General features: G+C 56.5%; 1 protein-coding gene across 1 annotated transcript in view; it reads right to left on the reverse strand.

The window, feature by feature from the left end:
• Positions 1–21,403, reverse strand: part of clpb (caseinolytic mitochondrial matrix peptidase chaperone subunit B) — a 51,159-nt gene extending 29,756 nt beyond the window's left edge. Inside the window, exons 1-5 of the mRNA XM_031897429.1 lie at positions 20,906–21,403; positions 18,715–18,766; positions 17,340–17,426; positions 13,415–13,518; positions 7,943–8,071 (exon numbers count right to left, since the gene is read on the reverse strand). Coding sequence (XP_031753289.1) covers positions 7,943–8,071; positions 13,415–13,518; positions 17,340–17,426; positions 18,715–18,766; positions 20,906–21,320 — 787 coding nt within the window. The 5' untranslated portion in view covers positions 21,321–21,403. The remainder of the gene's footprint in view (positions 1–7,942; positions 8,072–13,414; positions 13,519–17,339; positions 17,427–18,714; positions 18,767–20,905) is intronic.
• Between the last annotated feature and the right edge of the window lie 2,545 nt (positions 21,404–23,948).

Genomic DNA, 23,948 nt, shown 5'->3' on the forward strand with positions numbered 1-23,948 from the left:
TTACCTTCAGGGGCGCTCAAACACATAGAAAAGTGCCCAGAGGTTTAAGCGCAAGTTGTGGGCGGAGCATGGGCACCAGTGGTACCCTGGGTAAATAAGCAGGGAAGCTGGAGGGAAACCCATGCTGCTGTATGTGGGAGAGAGCACGGCAGCCAACACTCAGATGCATTATGCATGGCTCCTTGGGAACCATTACAGCCAGCATCCAGTCATCAGTATCTGGCGCAGGAAGGGTTAAAGCTGCGCCGGTGACCTGAGGAGGCCCATCTGCCCGGCATATAAAGGGCATTGATCATGAGCGGGGGCCCCGGTGCTGCCGGGGAGGCCTGACAAGAGTAATGGTAGGAGTGCGGCTCTTAACCTGTCCCCGGGCGCGGCATGATGACAGCCTCGGGGCCACACATCCATTGTCTCGCTTACACACGACAGCGCTCCCTGCAGCTCGGATCGATGCCGCCGCGCAATATTAGCTTAATCCCCTGTTAATGCTTTGACGAGTTGACTAATTGCAGCAATAATTGATAGAACCTGACTGGGAAGCGCTGATCGATTGGAACAGTCGGATATTAAACCTTCATAAAGAACCGGCAGCGAGCCCGCTCCAGCAGGAACAGCCCCAATAGCTCCCCCTGCAGCCGGCTCCTCTACAACTACAATTCCCAGCATCCCCAGCAGGAACAGCCCCAATAGCTCCCCCTGCAGCCGGCTCCTCTACAACTACAATTCCCAGCATCCCCAGCAGGAACAGCCCCAATAGCTCCCCCTGCAGCCGGCTCCTCTACAACTACAATACCCAGCATCCCCAGCAGCTCCCATATACACCCCCAAACACCTTGGCCATCTGGTGCCCAACTTGCAGTATAGAAACAAATCAGCTCCTTGGATTAATTTTATATTTGTGCCCAACTGGGCCAGCCTTTCCCTATAACTGCCCCCCCTTATATATTTATATATAGTGACCCCCCCTTAACTGCCCCCCCCCCCAGTGTAACCAATCCCAACTGGGCCAGCCTTTCCCCATAACTGAGCCCATTCCCTTTATCAGCTTAGTCGCTCTTCCCTGTACTTTCTCTATTTCATTACTGCCCCCCCTTATATATTTATATATAGTGACCCCCCCCTTAACTGCCCCCCCCCCCAGTGTAACCAATCCCAACTGGGCCAGCCTTTCCCCATAACTGAGCCCATTCCCTTTATCAGCTTAGTCGCTCTTCCCTGTACTTTCTCTATTTCATTACTGCCCCCCCTTATATATTTATATATAGTGACCCCCCCCTTAACTGCCCCCCCCCCCAGTGTAACCAATCCCAACTGGGCCAGCCTTTCCCCATAACTGAGCCCATTCCCTTTATCAGCTTAGTCGCTCTTCCCTGTACTTTCTCTATTTCATTACTGCCCCCCCTTATATATTTATATATAGTGACCCCCCCTTAACTGCCCCCCCCCCCCAGTGTAACCAATCCCAACTGGGCCAGCCTTTCCCCATAACTGAGCCCATTCCCTTTATCAGCTTAGTCGCTCTTCCCTGTACTTTCTCTATTTCATTACTGCCCCCCCTTATATATTTATATATAGTGACCCCCCCTTAACTGCCCCTTCCCCAGTGTAACCAATCCCAACTGGGGTTCCCTGGGTATCTGGGGGGTACGTTGGGTTCCCTGGGTATCTGGGGGAGGTACAGGGGGTTCCCTGGGTATCGGGGGGAGGTACAGGGGGTTCCCTGGGTATCTGGGGGGGTACAGTGGATGTGCAGGTGGGAGAGGGGCGGGGCTATTTCCATGCACTGTTGGTTCCCCAGTGGGTGCTACAGATCAGGGTGCCCCCGAGTGGAAGTGCATGGTGGGTGCTTGAGTCCATAAGAGAATGGAGCAGACAGAAGATCCTTATACCTGTGATGGGGGGGAGAGGAAATCTCCGGGTCTCACAGAACTTTGGCTGTTTCTATGGGGAGCTGCCATGACAATGAGAGAATTCAGCAGGAAGGAACAATGGGCTATTGATGGGCACAGGAGGGGTTAATGGGAGGCAGTCAGGCTATTGTGCTTGTGCCGAGGGGGGTCCAACCTTAAGACCCCTTAATAGACTGGGTCATTAGTCAGCCGCGGCCAATGAAGAGACACCTGGGCAGGACCCCCCCCCCGGCGGCACTAGCCAGCCTTGCCCTATAATATCTGATAAATGGCGCTTGGCGCGGCGGCGGCGTCTCAGCTGGAGAAGGTCACTCATCGGGGAAATATCTTTCTGTCGCCGCTATTGGAAAAAGTTTATCCCGGTGACAGCCCCCCATTACTCAAATGTTATTAACTCCTCCTCCCCACCATTTGTCTTGGGCTTTTGTTTCCCTGCTCGGTACCTGTCAGTCGGCCGCGTCTGGCGCTGGTACTGGTACCGGGGGGCCCGGAATTCTTGTACTGGTCTGGGATAGAGAACTACAAAGGCCCTACAGAGGTGCTGGGAGTTGTAGTTCTACAGAGCAGTTATATGGGGGTGTTACTGGGAGACCTTACAGTTGCCACTGGGTTGCTGGGAGTTGTAGTTCTACAGAGCAGTTATATGGGGGTGTTACTGGGAGACCTTACAGTTGTCACTGGGTTGCTGGGAGTTGTAGTTCTACAGAGCAGTTATATGGGGGTGTTACTGGGGGACCTTACAGTTGCCACTGGGTTTCTGGGAGTTGTAGTTCTACAGAGCAGTTATATGGGGGTGTTACTGGGAGACCTTACAGTTGCCACTGGGTTGCTGGGAGTTGTAGTTCTACAGAGCAGTTATATGGGGGTGTTACTGGGAGACCTTACAGTTGCCACTGGGTTGCTGGGAGTTGTAGTTCTACAGAGCAGTTATATGGGGGTGTTACTGGGAGACCTTACAGTTGTCACTGGGTTGCTGGGAGTTGTAGTTCTACAGAGCAGTTATATGGGGGTGTTACTGGGGGACCTTACAGTTGCCACTGGGTTTCTGGAGTTGTAGTTCTACAGAGCAGTTATATGGGGGTGTTACTGGGGAGACCTTACAGTTGCCACTGGTTGCTGGGAGTTGTAGTTCTACAGAGCAGTTATATGGGGGTGTTACTGGGAGACCTTACAGTTGCCACTGGCGTTGCTGGGAGTTGTAGTTCTACAGAGCAGTTATATGGGGGTGTTACTGGGAGACCTTACAGTTGTCACTGGGTTGCTGGAGTTGTAGTTCTACAGAGCAGTTATATGGGGGTGTTACTGGGGGACCTTACAGTTGCCACTGGGTTTCTGGGAGTTGTAGTTCTACAGAGCAGTTATATGGGGGTGTTACTGGGAGACCTTACAGTTGTCACTGGGTTGCTGGGAGTTGTAGTTCTACAGAGCAGTTATATGGGGGGGTGTTACTGGGAGACCTTACAGTTGTCACTGGGTTTCTGGGAGTTGTAGTTCTACAGAGCAGTTATATGGGGGTGTTACTGGGGGGACCTACAGTTGCCACTGGGTTGCTGGGAGTTGTAGTTCTACAGAGCAGTTATATGGGGGTGTTACTGGGGGACCTTACAGTTGCCACTGGGTTGCTGGGAGTTGTAGTTCTACAGAGCAGTTATATGGGGGTGTTACTGGGGGACCTTACAGTTGCCACTGGGTTTCTGGGAGTTGTAGTTCTACAGAGCAGTTATATGGGGGTGTTACTGGGAGACCTTACAGTTGTCACTGGGTTGCTGGGAGTTGTAGTTCTACAGAGCAGTTATTATGGGGGGTGTTACTGGGAGACCTTACAGTTGTCACTGGGTTTCTGGGAGTTGTAGTTCTACAGAGCAGTTATATGGGGGTGTTACTGGGAGACCTTACAGTTGTCACTGGGTTGCTGGGAGTTGTAGTTCTACAGAGCAGTTATATGGGGGTGTTACTGGGACCTTACAGTTGTCACTGGGTTTCTGGGAGTTGTAGTTCTACAGAGCAGTTATATGGGGGTGTTACTGGGAGACCTTACAGTTGCCACTGGGTTTCTGGGAGTTGTAGTTCTACAGAGCAGTTATATGGGGGTGTTACTGGGGGACCTTACAGTTGCCACTGGGTTGCTGGGAGTTGTAGTTCTACAGAGCAGTTATGGGGGTGTTACTGGGGGACCTTACAGTTGCCACTGGGTTGCTGGGAGTTGTAGTTCTACAAAACAGTTATATGGGGGTGTTACTGGGAGACCTTACAGTTGCCACTGGGTTGCTGGGAGTTGTAGTTCTACAGAGCAGTTATATGGGGGTGTTGCCGGAAAGGTCACCCCCAGAGACAGCATGATATTGGGGGGCAGCTATACAGAGACCCCAGGGCCCGGGAGCCACTCCCCTCACTTTGCTGCCTGCGAGGGGTCGGGACGGGGCAATAAAACTTCTATCGATCCCTTTGGTGGCGCAGCAGTAAATTTACCGGCAGATGATTAAAGCAACATACTGACCTCTTATTGCCCACATTAACCCTTCCCTGCACACACAGCTTGGGGGTTAACCCTTTGGTGTCTCATAGCTCCCACAATGCCGTTCTGTACTGTGGCCTCATGGGTAAACTACAGGGGCCCCAGGTGCTGGCAGTGCATCATGTGGTGTTTGTGTGTCTGATACACCGCGGGGTAACACATAGGGCAAGTTGGGCACATAGGGTGTGACCCCAAAATTCATACAGACAGGGGATGGAGACAGTAGGGCAAGATGGGGACAGTAGGGCAAGATGGGGACAGTAGGGCAAGATGGGGACAGTAGGGCAAGATGGAGACAGTAGTGCAAGATGGGGACAGTAGGGCAAGATGGGGACAGTAGGGCAAGATGGGGACAGTAGGGCAAGATGGGGACAGTAGGGCAAGATGGAGACAGTAGGGCAAGATGGAGACAGTAGTGCAAGATGGGGACAGTAGGGCAAGATGGGGACAGTAGGGCAAGATGGGGACAGTAGGGCAAGATGGAGACAGTAGGGCAAGATGGGGACAGTAGGGCAAGATGGGGACAGTAGGGCAAGATGGGGACAGTAGGGCAAGATGGGGACAGTAGGGCAAGATGGGGACAGTAGGGCAAGATGGAGACAGTAGGGCAAGATGGAGACAGTAGGGCAAGATGGAGACAGTAGGGCAAGATGGGGACAGTAGGGCAAGATGGAGACAGTAGGGCAAGATGGAGACAGTAGGGCAAGATGGGGACAGTAGGGCAAGATGGAGACAGTAGGGCAAGATGGGGACAGTGGGGCAAGATGGAGACAGTGGGGCAAGATGGAGACAGTAGGGCAAGATGGAGACAGTAGTGCAAGATGGAGACAGTAGGGCAAGATGGGGGACAGTAGGGCAAGATGGGGACAGTAGGGCAAGATGGGGACAGTAGGGCAAGATGGGGACAGTAGGGCAAGATGGAGACAGTAGGGCAAGATGGGGACAGTAGGGCAAGATGGGGGACAGTAGGGCAGAGGGGACAGTGGGGCAAGATGGAGACAGTGGGGCAAGATGGAGACAGTGGGGCAAGATGGGGACAGTGGGGCAAGATGGAGACAGTAGGGCAAGATGGGGACAGTAGGGCAAGATGGAGACAGTGGGGCAAGATGGAGACAGTGGGGCAAGATGGAGACAGTGGGGCAAGATGGGGACAGTGGGGCAAGATGGAGACAGTAGGACAAGATGGAGACAGTAGGGCAAGATGGAGACAGTAGGGCAAGATGGGGACAGTAGGGCAAGATGGGGACAGTGGGGCAAGATGGGGACAGTGGGGCAAGATGGGGACAGTGGGGCAAGATGGGGACAGTAGGGCAAGATGGGGACAGTGGGGCAAGATGGGGACAGTAGGGCAAGATGGAGACAGTAGGGCAAGATGGAGACAGTAGGGCAAGATGGAGACAGTAGGGCAAGATGGAGACAGTAGGGCAAGATGGAGACAGTGGGGCAAGATGGGGACAGTAGGGCAAGATGGAGACAGTGGGGCAAGATGGGGACAGTGGGGCAAGATGGGGACAGTGGGGCAAGATGGGGACAGTAGGGCAAGATGGAGACAGTGGGGCAAGATGGGGACAGTGGGGCAAGATGGGGACAGTAGGGCAAGATGGAGACAGTGGGGCAAGATGGGGACAGTGGGGCAAGATGGGGACAGTGGGGCAAGATGGAGACAGTGGGGCAAGATGGGGACAGTAGGGCAAGATGGAGACAGTAGGGCAAGATGGAGACAGTGGGGCAAGATGGAGACAGTGGGGCAAGATGGAGACAGTGGGGCAAGATGGAGACAGTGGGGCAAGATGGGGACAGTAGGGCAAGATGGAGACAGTGGGGCAAGATGGGGACAGTGGGGCAAGATGGAGACAGTAGGGCAAGATGGGGACAGTAGGGCAAGATGGAGACAGTAGGGCAAGATGGAGACAGTGGGGCAAGATGGAGACAGTAGGGCAAGATGGAGACAGTGGGGCAAGATGGGGACAGTGGGGCAAGATGGAGACAGTAGGGCAAGATGGGGACAGTGGGGCAAGATGGAGACAGTAGGGCAAGATGGGGACAGTAGGGCAAGATGGAGACAGTAGGGCAAGATGGAGACAGTGGGGCAAGATGGAGACAGTGGGGCAATAGGGCAAGATGGGGACAGTAGGGCAAGATAGTGTAAGAAACCCTGTGACTTGGCGTTGGCCAATCTGAAACCCTCCCCCACTCTTCGTTGCGCTACAACTCCCAGCACCCATGTATAATTGCCCCATAGGATACAGTGAGTTGCCCTATGACATGACTGCGCCTGTCCCTCTGGCACAGAACTGGTTAAAGTACTTCTTGCTGGTGGCACTTCCGCTGCCCACTGCCCCCTGGGAAGGTCACAAGGGTTAATGCTCGGGACAGCAGAGCCGTGACCCCCCCTGAATAGGCGGCTTGTTTAAGCGCTGGGCTAATGGTTTGTGCCCCGGAGGGAGGTGGAAGTGCCGGGGGTGAGACACGGAGGGGCAGGTGGAAATCAGGCAGCGATCGTTCAGCCCCGCCCAGGAGCAATTATGTGCTACTCACCCCCAGCCACTGCTTCTTATTGGAGATCAGCCCCCCCGCAGGCGCCCGCAGGGAAAGTGCAACTGATACTCAGCGCTGGGATGTTACATGGGGTTAAGTGCCTGTCCCTCGGCCAAAATATTGTCCCTGTCATTGGCTACAGCACTTAACCCCTTGTAACCCCAACATGCCTGCACTACAGCCAATGCACAGAGCAATATACATACTGGCAATATATGTAATAAACTCATTATATGGGCACAGAACCCCTCAGTGACTGCTAATATCCTTATCATTTACAGTAGGGGGTACATTATCCCTTATAATACATGAGTGATACTCAGAGTTCCCTGTATAACTCAGCCTGCAGCCTTGTGCCTTTATATGGGGGGCACAGAACCCCTCAGTGACTGCTAATATCCTTATCATTTACAGTAGGGGGTACATTATCCCTTATAATACATGAGTGATACTCAGAGTTCCCTGTATAACTCAGCCTGCAGCCTTGTGCCTTTATATGGGGGGCACAGAACCCCTCAGTGACTGCTAATATCCTTATCATTTACAGTAGGGGGTACAGTATCCCTTATAATACATGAGTGATACTCAGAGTTCCCTGTATAACTCAGCCTGCAGCCTTGTGCCTTTATATGGGGGGCACAGAACCCCTCAGTGACTGCTAATATCCTTATCATTTACAGTAGGGGGTACATTACCCTTTATAATACATGAGTGAATAAGGATAATTTGACCATATTTGGGGAACGTCCGTTACTTCTGGAAACTCAGAAAAGGGAGGAAATGATCCCTAATGAACCTAATTTGCACCAATGATAACTGAGGAAACGTGATGCAGTTACAGCAGACCAGGAACCCATAGCAACCAATCAGATGTCAGCTTTCATTATTCTAACAACTAGAGACCAGTAACAGGTGTCTGCCGATTGGTTGCTACGGGTTACTGCATAATAAGAAGCAAGAGAAAATGGCTGCCACTTACCCCCCTCCAGGAGCTCCCGGACCGTCCCGTAGTCATCGGCCAACACGGCGTAATGGAGCGCGGTGCAGCCCCGGAAACTGGCCCTGTTGTTCAGCCGGTCACTGAATTCATCCTCGCGGGTAACCAGCACTGCGCAGAGAGGGTCATACAGAGATACAGTGGGGCAGAACCGGTACCGGACCCCACCATTCACTCACTAGAGACAAACGTTATACCCTGGGAGCTCTGGCCGGTTCCCTTGGCATTGGGGTTAATAACCAATATGGCAGCTCCCCCCCCCCCCGCACACAGGTATAAATACAAATACACAATAGTCCTGGGCTCATAAATGTGAGTCCGGCCCAATTACCCATTTGGGATCCAATACAGGGGTGTCCTGCCCCAATTCACTATATTCGGCCATTTATGTGAGTCCCTGATGGACAAGAACATTAAGTGATAATTAGGGTGATAAGTGCCCCGCCCCGGGCGCTGGTACCGAACACCTTTACCCCAAGTGGGTCATTTGCTCCCAGCAATCATCTCACTCCGGGAAGTGCAGGGGCTGCTCCCACCGACCCCACAGGGGCCCCAGTATGTGCTGCTCCCACCGACCCCACAGGGGCCCCAGTATGTGCTGCTCCCACCGACCCCACAGGGGCCCCAGTATGTGCTGCTCCCACCGACCCCACAGGGCCCAGTATGTGCTGCTCCCACCCCCACAGGGGCCCAGTATGTGCTGCTCCCACCGACCCCACAGGGGCCCCAGTATGTGCTGCTCCCACCGACCCCACAGGGGCCCCAGTATGTGCTGCTCCCACCGACCCCACAGGGGCCCCAGTATGTGCTGCTCCCACCGACCCCACAGGGGCCCCAGTATGTGCTGCTCCCACCGACCCCACAGGGGCCCCAGTATGTGCTGCTCCCACCGACCCCACAGGGGCCCCAGTATGTGCTGCTCCCACCGACCCCACAGGGGCCCCAGTATGTGCTGCTCCCACCGACCCCACAGGGGCCCCAGTATGTGCTGCCTCCCCCCAGGCCCGATGGCCCCCGACCAGGGGCCCCAGTATGTGCTGCTCCCCCCGACCCGCAGGGGCCCCAGTATGTGCTGCTCCCCCCGACCCACAGGGGCCCCTCTATGTGCTGCTCCCCCCGACCCACAGGGGCCCCTCTATGTGCTGCTCCCCCCGACCCACAGGGGCCCCTCTATGTGCTGCTCCCCCTGACCCGCAGGGGCCCCTCTATGTGCTGCTCCCCCTGACCCGCAGGGGCCCCTGTATGTGCTGCTCCCATGAGGCTGGCAGCAGAAGGGTTAATAGCATGGCAGATGTGTATGAGGCAGCAGAAGGGGTTAATATAAGGGCAGGTGTGTATGAGGCAGCAGAAGGGGTTAATATAAGGGCAGATGTGTATGAGGCAGCAGAAGGGGTTAATATAAGGGCAGGTGTGTATGAGGCAGCAGAAGGGGTTAATATAAGGGCAGATGTGTATGAGGCAGCAGAAGGGGTTAATATAAGGGCAGGTGTGTATGAGGCAGCAGAAGGGGTTAATATAAGGGCAGGTGTGTATGAGGCAGCAGAAGGGGTTAATATAAGGGCAGGTGTGTATGAGGCAGCAGAAGGGGTTAATATAAGGGCAGATGTGTATGAGGCAGCAGAAGGGGTTAATATAAGGGCAGGTGTGTATGAGGCAGCAGAAGGGTTAATGCAGCAGACTGGCACTTGGTTCCCTGGCAGGGGGGGGGGCGGCGCAGTGTCAGGGAAGATGAATGGGAGGCGCTAGGCAGGAGAGCAGTAAAGAGATTAAAGGCTCATTCTGATTGGCTGTCTGTTCCCTTCCTGCCCGGTGTGACAGCTCAGCCATCATCCTACGGAATGGGAATGCTGGGACATTATGATGGGAAACTCGATAAAGCGTCAGGGGCCGCCGCGCCGCCCATCCATCAGCCCCCCCCTGCGCCCCCGCATTCCCTGCCCCCCCTGCCTGCTCCTATGTAATATACACAATGGCGCTATCCCTCTGGGCCCCAAGAGCTAGCAATCACTGGCCTGGGGCACAAACAGCCCCCCCAGCCCAATAAATAGTGACTGTCTGTGGCACCTTACAGCCCCCCTGGCATTCCCAGTACCCAGAGGCACAAACAGCCCCCCCCCCCCCAGCCCAATAAATAGTGACTGTCTGTGGCACCTTACAGCCCCCCCGGCATTCCCAGTACCCACAGGCACAAACAGCCCCCCCAGCCCAATAAATAGTGACTGTCTGTGGCACCTTACAGCCCCCCTGGCATTCCCAGTACCCAGAGGCACAAACAGCCCCCCCAGCCCAATAAATAGTGACTGTCTGTGGCACCTTACAGCCCCCCTGGCATTCCCAGTACCCAGAGGCACAAACAGCCCCCCAGCCCAATAAATAGTGACTGTCTGTGGCACCTTACAGCCCCCCCTGGCATTCCCAGTACCCAGAGGCACAAACAGCCCCCCCCCCCCCAGCCCAATAAATAGTGACTGTCTGTGGCACCTTACAGCCCCCTGGCATTCCCAGTACCCAGAGGCACAAACAGCCCCCCCCAGCCCAATAAATAGTGACTGTCTGTGGCACCTTACAGCCCCCCCGGCATTCCCAGTACCCAGAGGCACAAACAGCCCCCCCCCCCCAGCCCAATAAATAGTGACTGTCTGTGGCACCTTACAGCCCCCCTGGCATTCCCAGTACCCAGAGGCACAAACAGCCCCCCCCCCAGCCCAATAAATAGTGACTGTCTGTGGCACCTTACAGCCCCCCCGGCATTCCCAGTACCCAGAGGCACAAACAGCCCCCCCAGCCCAATAAATAGTGACTGTCTGTGGCACCTTACAGCCCCCCCGGCATTCCCAGTACCCAGAGGCACAAACAGCCCCCCCCCAGCCCAATAAATAGTGACTGTCTGTGGCACCTTACAGCCCCCCTGGCATTCCCAGTACCCAGAGGCACAAACAGCCCCCCCCAGCCCAATAAATAGTGACTGACTGTGGCACCTTACAGCCCCCCTGGCATTCCCAGTACCCAGAGGCACAAACAGCCCCCCCCAGCCCAATAAATAGTGACTGTCTGTGGCACCTTACAGCCCCCCTGGCATTCCCAGTACCCAGAGGCACAAACAGCCCCCCCCCCCCAGCCCAATAAATAGTGACTGTCTGTGGCACCTTACAGCCCCCCTGGCATTCCCAGTACCCAGAGGCACAAACAGCCCCCCCCCCAGCCCAATAAATAGTGACTGTCTGTAGCACCTTACAGCCCCCCTGGCATTCCCAGTACCCAGAGGCACAAACAGCCCCCCCAGCCCAATAAATAGTGACTGTCTGTGGCACCTTACAGCCCCCCTGGCATTCCCAGTACCCAGAGGCACAAACAGCCCCCCCAGCCCAATAAATAGTGACTGTCTGTGGCACCTTACAGCCCCCCCCGGCATTCCCAGTACCCAGAGGCACAAACAGCCCCCCCCCCCAGCCCAATAAATAGTGACTGTCTGTGGCACCTTACAGCCCCCCTGGCATTCCCAGTACCCAGAGGCACAAACAGCCCCCCCAGCCCAATAAATAGTGACTGTCTGTGGCACCTTACAGCCCCCCTGGCATTCCCAGTACCCAGAGGCACAAACACCCCCCCAGCCCAATAAATAGTGACTGACTGTGGCACCTTACAGCCCCCCCTGGCATTCCCAGTACCCAGAGGCACAAACAGCCCCCCCAGCCCAATAAATAGTGACTGTCTGTAGCACCTTACAGCCCCCCTGGCATTCCCAGTACCCAGAGGCACAAACAGCCCCCCCCCAGCCCAATAAATAGTGACTGTCTGTGGCACCTTACAGCCCCCCCTGGCATTCCCAGTACCCAGAGGCACAAACAGCCCCCCCCCAGCCCAATAAATAGTGACTGTCTGTGGCACCTTACAGCCCCCCTGGCATTCCCAGTACCCAGAGGCACAAACAGCCCCCCCAGCCCAATAAATAGTGACTGTCTGTGGCACCTTACAGCCCCCCTGGCATTCCCAGTACCCAGAGGTACAAACAGCCCCCCCCCCCCAGCCCAATAAATAGTGACTGTCTGTGGCACCTTACAGCCCCCCCTGGCATTCCCAGTACCCAGAGGCACAAACAGCCCCCCCAGCCCAATAAATAGTGACTGTCTGTGGCACCTTACAGCCCCCCTGGCATTCCCAGTACCCAGAGGCACAAACAGCCCCCCCAGCCCAATAAATAGTGACTGTCTGTGGCACCTTACAGCCCCCTGGCATTCCCAGTACCCAGAGGCACAAACAGCCCCCCCAGCCCAATAAATAGTGACTGTCTGTGGCACCTTACAGCCCCCTGGCATTCCCAGTACCCAGAGGTTGCCAGTCCAGGGCTGCCCCATACTGCCTACTTGCCCTAATGAATCCACCAACCTTGCACCTTAAGGACTAAGGAAACTGCCCCTCTCCATCCCCCTTACCAGGGAAACTGCCCCTCCCTACACCCTCTTCATACCCCCCAATTCCTATGGGGAGTTAGAGCTCTGTATAAACAAACCAACCCCCACACTTGCTGCCTGTGTCTCAGGCTTACAGACAAGGAGGAGTTATAAAGGGGCAACTCCCTTGTTCTGCCCTGATTGGCAGGCAGAAAGCATTAACCCTGTAACTGCCAGTCACCACCCCGGCGCAGGGAGTTGCAGAAACAGATTCCACCTTGCTGGCAGGTAAAGGGTTAAAGAATTGCCTACACTGTAACAAATGGGAACGTAGAGCAATTTTACCCCTTTAACCCTTTCTTGGTAGAAGCGCTCAGTACTGTCCCCCCCCCCCGAGATATTTCAGCGCCATTTCCATAATAACAATAACGAGTCCCGGCACCTTTCCCACAAGTGGCTGTGGCTGTGGCTCTAACCCGGGGGGGGGGGCAACCCAGGCGCAACGTTCCTCCCCCCATATATACTCATAGGGGGAAGCAATAGGGGGAGGCGGCTAACAGCCCCGGCAATTGGCTAACAGCCCCGGCCACTTGGGAGCATTGATTTGTGGGTCAGGAAATTAATTAGCATTCGTTAACTCGTTACAATATGAGCCCAGTGGGACGTGGGGAGAATTAAAGGGGAACTAAACCCTTCCATTTCATGTTACTGCCCCAGTTTCCCTTTCACTTCAATAGTTTAAAGGGCACCTCACCCCCTGCCCCCCCCGGGCACCTCACCCCCTGCCCCCCCCCGGGCACCTCACCCCCTGCCCCCCCGGGCACCTCACCCCCTGCCCCCCCGGGCACCGTCACCCCCTGCCCCCCCCGGTTACCTCACCCCCTGCCCCCCCCGGTTACCTCACCCCCTGCCCCCCCCGGGCACCTCACCCCCTGCCCCCCCTCCGGGCACCTCACCCCCTGCCCCCCCGGGCACCTCACCCCCTGCCCCCCCCAGGCACCTCACCCCCTGCCCCCCCCGGGCACCTCACCCCCTGCCCGCCCGAAGTTGTGGCTCTTCTCACCTTCCAATGAATGCAGCCCCTTCTCCTTGGACGTCTCATGAACATTACAGAACTCATCCCCGAGGTTCGGATCAGCACCGGCCCGAAGTAGGGATTTCACGATACTGAGAGAGAGCAAATGATCAGGTTATGGCTTCCCAATCCCTCCCAGAACCTTCCCATTCCCAGTCCCCATCCAGTACCTTCCCATTCCCAGTCCCCATCCAGTACCTTCCCCATTCCCAGTCCCCATCCAGTACCTTCCCATTCCCAGTCCCCATCCAGTACCTTCCCATTCCCAGTCCCCATCCAGTACCTTCCCATTCCCAGTCCCCATCCAGTACCTTCCCCATTCCCAGTCCCCATCCAGTACCTTCCCATTCCCAGTCCCCATCCAGTACCTTCCCCATTCCAGTCCCCATCCAGTACCTTCCCATTCCCAGTCCCCATCCAGTACCTTCCCATTCCCAGTCCCCATCCAGTACCTCCCCATTCCCAGTCCCCATCCAGTACCTTCCCATTCCCAGTCCCCATCCAGTACCTTCCCCATTCCCAGTCCCCATCCAGTACCTTCCCATTCCCAGTCCCCATCCAGTACCTTCCCATTCCCAGTCCCCATCCAGTACCTTCCCCATTCCCAGTCCCCATCCAGTACCTTCCCATTCCCAGTCCCCATCCAGTACCTTCCCCATTCCCAGTCCCCATCCAGTACCTTCCCATTCCCAGTCCCCATCCAGTACCTTCCCCATTCCCAGTCCCCATCCAGTACCTTCCCCATTCCCAGTGCCCATTCCCAGTCCCACCCAGTATAACTATACACAGAGAGATACAGAGAAGGAATGCTCTGGGCACACAGTGGGATTAACCCTTACAGCGGCACTACAACTCCCATGATGCCCTGAGAGCCTGAGGGGGCAGTTAGGGCGCAGCTGCAGAGGTGCAGGAAGGGGGTCCGGGCGCTGATGAGGTACAAAAGGGGGGGATTGATTTATTGACACATTCGTAGCCATGGGGGGGACAATGGCCGCCGGGGCAGGTTGTGCTGAAGGGGCGGAAGGAGACCTGGGGTGGGACACCTTGCTCAGGCAGCTGCACTCACTCATCCCTTTAATGAGAGACCCCCGGGGGGGGGGGGACACAACCTGCAGCCCCACCTGCAATGAACCCGGCACAGCTGCATACAAACCAACTGCCCCTCTGCCCCAACTGCCAGCCTGCAGGGGCATCTTTATCCTACCCCTGGCTGAGAGATTTACTACTAAACTGACCAAGGCCCTGAGCCCCCCATTTCCCTCTCTTTGTGGGGGGGCTACAACTCCCTGAACCCTCCAACAGCTGAACTTGCCCCAGTGCCCACTAACTGATACCCTATAAATCTACAACTACAGCAATGGGGCCAAAGGGGTTACTTGCCCCAGGCTAATGCCCCCGGAGCCCCTACTGGCACCAATGGGCGGCCGAGTACCTGGTCCCCTAACTCACATACAGATATAACTGTATCTGAGCATTCACTGGACACAGGAGCTGACACTCTGTCCCACAGTCCATAGGTTTATTACTCTGCCGCTGCTGCAGTAATGATTCTGTTATGGGGAGCCCCCCCCCCCCCCTCAGGAGTATTAGCCCCTGTGCTGCTCTTTGGGGGGCCCTTCCCTTACAGGGTCACACTGGGGATCAGTGAACAGTATATTATTGGGGTTCCAGCGCCCCCCCAGCATCCTCTCTATGACCCCCTCCTAGTCTCATTTCCTACAAACATGGCGGCTCCCACTAGGCCCCAACCAGCCATTTGCTTCCCAGGGGCCCCAAGGCCAGGACAGAGGGGCCCTAAGGTGCCGGGAGTTTCTCACAGTTGAGGGCTGAGCATGGGAAGAGCCCCCCCAGCCCCCCCCCCGGAGCCCCTCTCCATTCAGGGCAGTTCTGCTCGGCTGCTCAGGTGGAACAGCCACCAAGCGTCACACCCCAGCGCTGCCCCCATTGTGCCGGGGGCCACAGTAACCGGCAGGGGCCACAGCAGCAGAACCGTCTCAGGGACATGAAAGTTAAACAAACACGGGGGGCTCCCAAAGCCTCTTAGCCGCCACCTTCAAGGGGGACTGGTAGCATTGAGCTTGTCAGGGGGGGTCACATCAAAGGGGCCACACACGAACTGGGCACGGGGGGGCGGGGGGGTCGTGCCGCTCGAGAGAGGAGGAAATCCTCCCATTGTCCCCTCGCCCTTAATCCTGTGTTGTTCTAAGTCATTTGGGCCCTTTTTGTCACTTATGAACTTGAGAGTCGGCCGAGAGGGGGTCTCGGGGGGGCGGGGGGGGCACATCAGAGGGGAATCTGCCACTCGCTGCCCAAATTGGATTTCGTTCTACACAAGCAGCGGAATCGGATTTGGGGACCGGCAAATATTTACAGGTGCCCCTTGTTGCCCCTCACAGGGGTATCAGCCTGGGAACAAGGCCGGACAATGAACCCCTTTATATTTACTGATACGGCTCCCCCGGCCAGAGAGGTGCCCCCCGTAACCCGGGCACCCACCTAGCAACTGTGCCCCCAGGTACTGAACCCCCAAACCCTACAGATATCTCCTTAATAGCTTCATATAACACATGTATTATAAGGGATAATGTACCCCCTACTGTAAATGATAAGGATATTAGCAGTCACTGAGGGGTTCTGTGCCCCCCATATAAAGGCACAAGGCTGCAGGCTGAGTTATACAGGGAACTCTGAGTATCACTCATGTATTATAAGGGATAATGTACCCCCTACTGTAAATGATAAGGATATTAGCAGTCACTGAGGGGTTCTGTGCCCCCCATATAAAGGCACAAGGCTGCAGGCTGAGTTATACAGGGAACTCTGAGTATCACTCATGTATTATAAGGGATAATGTACCCCCTACTGTAAATGATAAGGATATTAGCAGTCACTGAGGGGTTCTGTGCCCCCCATATAAAGGCACAAGGCTGCAGGCTGAGTTATACAGGGAACTCTGAGTATCACTCATGTATTATAAGGGATAATGTACCCCCTACTGTAAATGATAAGGATATTAGCAGTCACTGAGGGGGTCTGTGCCCCCCATATAAAGGCACAAGGCTGCAGGCTGAGTTATACAGGGAACTCTGAGTATCACTCATGTATTATAAGGGATAATGTACCCCCTACTGTAAATGATAAGGATATTAGCAGTCACTGAGGGGTTCTGTGCCCCCCATATAAAGGCACAAGGCTGCAGGCTGAGTTATACAGGGAGCTCTGAGTATCACTCATGTATTATAAGGGATAATGTACCCCCTACTGTAAATGATAAGGATATTAGCAGTCACTGAGGGGTTCTGTGCCCCCGATATAAAGGCACAAGGCTGCAGGCTGGGGTAGGTGGGTATAAGAGGGTAGGTTGGCCACTATATAAGAGAGAATCTCTCACACATCATGTGACACAGTTGGTTGATCTCTGATTGGATAGTGAGCTGTGCCAGTTCTAACCCCCAGCAGGGGGCGCAGGATGGTGTTGGATCTGCCCCCTATAAGCTCAGATAGAGGGGGGGCAGTGCTTGGGGGGGTCGTTCCATACAGAACCATAAGGAATAACACCGGGGCCCCCCAGCTGCCCACACTGCCTGGGCATTGGTGTCTGTAGACCTGTTGGATTGCAAGCTCTGTGGCCAAGTGGGTCTCCTTGCTGTACCCACCTGTACTGTAAGGGGTACCCAGCTGTGTGCCCAGCTCCGGCGCCAGGGGAACAGATACCCCCATAGAGCCTGGTGTTGCCCCTGTGCCATGAATGGAACCCTCCTGCCCCCCCGGCTATGGGCCGGGATTTATACCACTTTGGTTTGGGCTGTCTCCTGGATACAGTGACCTTAGCAACCAGACAGCACAGGGAGGAGCCAATGGAAAGGTACTGCCCATCTCTGTTCCCCTTCATGGCCATCGGAGGGCGCCGTACCTCTGGTTCCGGCCCATTGCTGCCACCATTAGGGGGGTCCAGCCCAGTCGGTGCCGGGAATTGGGATCCACCTTCTCTGCCAGCAGCCTGGAAGCAACAGAGACACAATCAGCTCCAGCCCCAATACCCCCCCCTCACCCCCAAGCACCAGTACTACAGGAGAAGTCTGTCCCCAGTGACCTGCACCCCCCCCCCTCACCCCCAAGCACCAGTACTACAGGAGAAGTCTGTCCCCAGTGACCTGCACCCCCCCCCCCTCACCCCCAAGCACCAGTACTACAGGAGAAGTCTGTTCCCAGTGACCTGCACCCCCCCCCTCACCCCCAAGCACCAGTACTACAGGAGAAGTCTGTCCCCAGTGACCTGCACCCCCCCCTCACCCCCAAGCACCAGTACTACAGGAGAAGTCTGTCCCCAGTGACCTGCACCCCCCCCCTCACCCCCAAGCACCAGTACTACAGGAGAAGTCTGTTCCCAGTGACCTGCACCCCCCCCCAATGGGCTATCCTGGGGGTCCCACCATTTCCCAGCAGCCCCGGTTCCTCTATATTAAAGGCAAAGGGAAGAGGATGAACTTGTTGTGGGCGGAGTCTCTTTGCTACATGACCCCCAGCCCCCCGGGGGGGGGGGAGCAGTTCTGGGACAGGTGTTACTCTCATCTCCAGCAAACAACCCCCCGGGGGCATCTGCACTCAGAGGTTAATGTCCCCCGTTAACTCCTTTGTTAATGCAGGCGGTGGGGGCCCCGGGGGTCTCCTGGAATCTCACCTGGGAAGCCCCGCCCCCGCCAAGTAATTCAGGTATTTGGGCCAATAGGGATCCATGTCCCTTTATTACAGGTGCAGGGAGATGTATTGTGTGTAATAAGGTCCTTGGATTGTAAGCTCACTGGGCCAGGAAATGGATATAAAGAATAATATTGCAGTCAGCGGGAGCTGCCATAGATGTTGTGGGAGGGGAACCATAATAGGGGGGTGTAACATCCCCTGCACTGGGGGCGGCTGGGAGGGCACAGGGGCACCACATGACTCTGACCAGGGCCAGTGGGAGGGGCTAAAGTCACACAGGTGGGGGGAACACTGAGCAACAGGCAAGTCTGTCTATGTGCCCAGGTCGCCCCCTACTGGTACAGCACAAGCAACAGTCAATATCAGGCAGATATAGAGAAGTAGAGGGGTGTATGGGGGGTACACACAGGGGTGTATGGGGGGTACACACAGGGGTGTATGGGGGGTACACAGAGGGGTGTATGGGGGTACACAGAGGGGTGTATGGGGGTACATACACTTGTTACTGTTAAAGGCAAAGGCAGAGCTGACTGGCAGTGCTGGGACAGGAGCCATGGCTGCCAATCTGCACTAAGCTGGGCGCTCACCTCTCCACCTCTGGGGCAATGCCATCCCGTGCAGCCACGAGAAGCTCCTCCCCTGGGGAATAAGCAGAGATGGGGGTAAGTCACTGGGGCAATAATAGGATTTCCTTGGTTTTATACTTCTGTGTGATCTAGAGATACAGTAGTTTTGTTTGCTTGCCCTCTGTATTGCCCCTCTGCCCCTGCTCGGCCCTCTGTATTGCCCCTCTGCCCCCGCTCGGCCCTCTGTATTGCCCCTCTGCCCCTGCTCGGCCCTCTGTATTGCCCCTCTGCCCCTGCTCGGCCCTCTGTATTGCCCCTCTGCCCCCGCTCGGCCCTCTGTATTGCCCCTCTGCCCTCTGTATTGCCCCTCTGCCCCTTCTCGGCCCTCTGTATTGCCCCCCTGCCCGCGCTCGGCCCTCTGTATTGCCCCTCTGCCCCTGCTCGGCCCTCTGTATTGCCCCTCTGCCCTCTGTATTGCCCCTCTGCCCCTGCTCGGCCCTCTGTATTGCCCCTCTGCCCCCGCTCGGCCCTCTGTATTGCCCCTCTGCCCCCGCTCGGCCCTCTGTATTGCCCCTCTGCCCCTTCTCGGCCCTCTGTATTGCCCCTCTGCCCGCGCTCGGCCCTCTGTATTGCCCCTCTGCCCCCGCTCGGCCCTCTGTATTGCCCCTCTGCCCCCGCTCGGCCCTCTGTATTGCCCCTCTGCCCCCGCTCGGCCCTCTGTATTGCCCCTCTGCCCCCGCTCGGCCCTCTGTATCCCCCTCGGCCCTCTGTATTGCCCCTCTGCCCCCGCTCGGCCCTCTGTATTGCCCCTCTGCCCTCTGTATTGCCCCTCTGCCCCCGCTCGGCCCTCTGTATTGCCCCTCTGCCCTCTGTATTGCCCCTCTGCCCCCGCTCGGCCCTCTGTATTGCCCCTCTGCCCCCGCTCGGCCCTCTGTATCCCCCCTCGGCCCTCTGTATTGCCCCTCTGCCCCCGCTCGGCCCTCTGTATTGCCCCTCTGCCCTCTGTATTGCCCCTCTGCCCCCGCTCGGCCCTCTGTATCCCCCCTCGGCCCTCTGTATCCCCCCTCGGCCCTCTGTATTGCCCCTCTGCCCCCGCTCGGCCCTCTGTATCCCCCCTCGGCCCTCTGTATTGCCCCTCTGCCCCGCTCGGCCCTCTGTATTGCCCCTCTGCCCTCTGTATTGCCCCTCTGCCCCCGCTCGGCCCTCTGTATCCCCCCTCGGCCCTCTGTATTGCCCCTCTGCCCCCGCTCGGCCCTCTGTATTGCCCCTCTGCCCTCTGTATTGCCCTTCTGCCCCCGCTCGGCCCTCTGTATCCCCCCTCGGCCCTCTGTATCCCCCCTCGGCCCTCTGTATTGCCCCTCTGCCCCGCTCGGCCCTCTGTATTGCCCCTCTGCCCCCGCTCGGCCCTCTGTATTGCCCCTCTGCCCTCTGTATTGCCCCTCTGCCCTCTGTATTGCCCCTCTGCCCCCGCTCGGCCCTCTGTGTTGCCCCTCTGCCCCCGCTCGGCCCTCTGTATCCCCCCTCGGCCCTCTGTATCGCCCCTCTGCCCCCGCTTGGCCCTCTGTATTGCCCCTCTGCCCTCTGTATTGCCCCTCTGCCCCCGCTCGGCCCTCTGTATCCCCCCTCGGCCCTCTGTATTGCCCCTCTGCCCCCGCTCGGCCCTCTGTATTGCCCCTCTGCCCTCTGTATTGCCCCTCTGCCCCCGCTCGGCCCTCTGTATCCCCCCTCGGCCCTCTGTATTGCCCCTCTGCCCCCGCTCGGCCCTCTGTATCCCCCCTCGGCCCTCTGTATCCCCCCTCGGCCCTCTGTATTGCCCCTCGGCCCTCTGTATCCCCCCTCGGCCCTCTGTATTGCCCCTCGGCCCTCTGTATCCCCCCTCGGCCCTCTGTATCCCCCCTCGGCCCTCTGTATCCCCCCTCGGCCCTCTGTATTGCCCCTCTGCCCCCGCTCGGCCCTCTGTATTGCCCCTCTGCCCCCGCTCAGATAGCAGAGACAGTCACATGGGTACCAGGAAAGGGACAAACCATGGGGTTAGTTAACATTGGGCAAATCTGACAGTGTTGATAAATGAGCCCCAGTGACTTTTTCGAGGTTAACCCTTTACCCTTTAATTCACTAAATATCAGTGCGAGGGGAGCTGCCATACACACACATAACTGCCAACTCTCTCAGCCCTTAGCGCCGCCCCAAGAGGAGGAGCCATAATATTCACCCTTGGACTTGTTGCCCCGGCTGTAGCAATAGGCCAGGAGGGCCGCTGTTAGCGCTTGCACGCCGCTTCTGTCGCTTGATTTCTTCCCACTGTCATTCTGGCGCCTCCCGCTGGGCTCTTCCCGGTACTGCAGGGAATGGCCTGTATTATTTAAGATACGACTCGCTGTTTCCCAGCGCCACCTGGTGTCCGTATGGCGGTACTGCAGGGAATGTCCCGTAGTTCTGTAGAAGCGACCCGCTGTTTCCCAGCGCCACCTGGTGTCCGTATGGCGGTACTGCGCAGTGGCAGCTCCCTGAGCGGTTTCTGTTCGCTGAACCAGACCAAGTGCCGCTGTGAGTGTAACGGAGTTCGGTTCCGACCCACAAGAGAGAAGCCGAGTAACACCGAGTCCGCTTAGTCCGGAACGCAACATCGTTATCGACTGACTGACAGCCAGTATGGCCGCCTCCTGTCACCCTCAGACAGCAACTTATGATGACGTTCAGCTGCGCCTCCAATTGACGCTGGGCCGGAACTACATCTCCCACAATGCCCTGCGCTCTCCTTAATAGAAGCGATCAGTCGGAACTACATCTCCCACAATGCCCTGCGCTCTCCTTAATAGGAGCGATCAGTCGGAACTACATCTCCCACAATGCCCTGCGCTCTCCTTAATAGGAGCGATCAGTCGGAACTACATCTCCCACAATGCCCTGCGCTCTCCTTAATAGGAGCGATCAGTCGGAACTACATCTCCCACAATGCCCTGCGCTCTCCTTAATAGGAGCGATCAGTCGGAACTACATCTCCCACAATGCCCTGCGCTCTCCTTAATAGGAGCGATCAGTCGGAACTACATCTCCCACAATGCCCTGTGCGCTCCGTTATGAGAGCGATGGGCCGGAACTACATCTCCCACAATGCCCTGCGCGCTCCGTTATGAGAGCGATGGGCCGGAACTACATCTCCCACAATGCCCTGCGCGCTCCGTTATGAGAGCGATCAGTCGGAACTACATCTCCCACAATGCCCTGCGCGCTCCGTTATGAGAGCGATCAGTCGGAACTACATCTCCCACAATGCCCTGCGCGCTCCGTTATGAGAGCGATCAGTCGGAACTACATCTCCCACAATGCCCTGCGCGCTCCGTTATGAGAGCGATCAGTCGGAACTACATCTCCCACAATGCCCTGCGCACATTGAGATTCTGTAAACACTTGCACATGGTCTTCGTTTTTTATTTTTTATTTTTTTTTTCAGTTATTCAGCTTTTTGTTCAGCAGCTCCCCCTTTTGTATTTTAGTAGCTATCTGGTTGCCAGGGTCTTATTTACCTTAGCAACCAGGGAGTGGGTTGAAATGAGAGGCTGGTTTATGAATAGGAGAGGGACCTGAATAGAGAGATAAGGAATAAAAAGTAACAATAAAACTGGAGCCTCACAGAGCAATAGGGTTTGGCTGCCGGGGTCAGTGACCCCCATTTGAAGCTGCAAAGTGAGAAGAAGAAGGAAATAAACTAAAACCTATAACTGATCAGTAACAAACTAAACATTAACTTAGTAGATCCCATTGGATTTTCCCAGTGGATCCAGTTGGGTTTCCCAGCATGCAACAGGACATAGCGGCACTGAGTATCTCAGATCCAATGAGTCTCACCCCGGGGCGGGAGAAGTTGCCCCAGTCCATAAAGTGCCAGCGAGGAACTGCCCCGACATTTGCACAAGGGGGGGCCAAACCCAGGAGAACTGCCCCCTGTGATCCCACCGCTTGTCTCAGCACCGACCCAAATACTGACAGTTGGTTGGAGGGAGGGGGAGGGGGAGGGGAGTCGGAACCGCCAACTGGACCAAAGTTCTCTTTTGTTTTGTAAGTGATGAACAATTTCTGGGAGTCAGTGTTGCATTGTGGGAGTTGTAGTTTGTAACATGAGGGCCGGGGGCCATTTTCCCTGTGTAGAATTGGGGGAATGGGTTTCTTGTTATTGGCCCTTTTACTTACAGACGGGGGGGGGGGGGGGGGCAGGGATGGGGGGGTGAGACTGGGGCAGTGATGGGGGGGGCGAGACTGGGGCAGTGATGGGGGGGCGAGACTGGGGCAGTGATGGGGGGGGGCGAGACTGGGGCAGTGATGGGGGGGCGAGACTGGGGCAGTGATGGGGGGGCGAGACTGGGACAGTGATGGGGGGGCGAGACTGGGACAGGGATGGGGGGGTGAGACTGGGACAGGGATGGGGGGGGCGAGACTGGGGCAGTGATGGGGGGGTGAGACTGGGGCAGTGAATATACCCAGCCCCCCGAGCCCAATAACACTTGGGGGGGGGAACTCTGAACCATTGGGGTCATTAAATGTTAATCAGTTTATTTAATGGGAGGGGGGGCTCATTACTTACACTATGGGGGTCGGTAGATTTAGGGCGACACAGAGAAGCCAATGGGCTGATTCTAGCGCCTGTAGTGACCCCAATTACCCCAATGTCCCTTTATTACAATTTCACATAATAATCCTTAGTGATGATGAGTTTTGCTCTTTGCTGATTTGGGGTAGGGCTCATAGGGCAGGCAGAGTATGGCACACACAGGCAGAGTATGGCACACACAGTCAGGGTAGGGCAGGCAGAGTATGGCACACACAGTCAGGGTAGGGCAGGCAGAGTATGGCACACACAGTCAGGGTAGGGCAGGCAGAGTATGGCACACACAGGCAGGGTAGGGCAGGCAGAGTATGGCACACACAGGCAGGGTAGGGCAGGCAGAATATGGCACACACAGGCAGCATAGGGCAGGCAGAGTATGGCACACACAGGCAGGGTAGGGCAGGCAGAATATGGCACACACAGGCAGCATAGGGCAGGCAGAGTATGGCACACACAGGCAGCATAGGGCAGAGTATGGCACACACAGGCAGCATAGGGCAGGCAGAGTATGGCACACACAGGCAGGGTAGGGCAGAGTATGGCACACACAGGCAGCATAGGGCAGGCAGAGTATGGCACACACAGGCAGCATAGGGCAGAGTATGGCACACACAGGCAGCATAGGGCAGAATATGGCACACACAGGCAG

This window comes from Xenopus tropicalis, chromosome 2, assembly GCF_000004195.4.
Source record: "Xenopus tropicalis strain Nigerian chromosome 2, UCB_Xtro_10.0, whole genome shotgun sequence".
NCBI classification, from domain to species: domain Eukaryota; kingdom Metazoa; phylum Chordata; class Amphibia; order Anura; family Pipidae; genus Xenopus; species Xenopus tropicalis.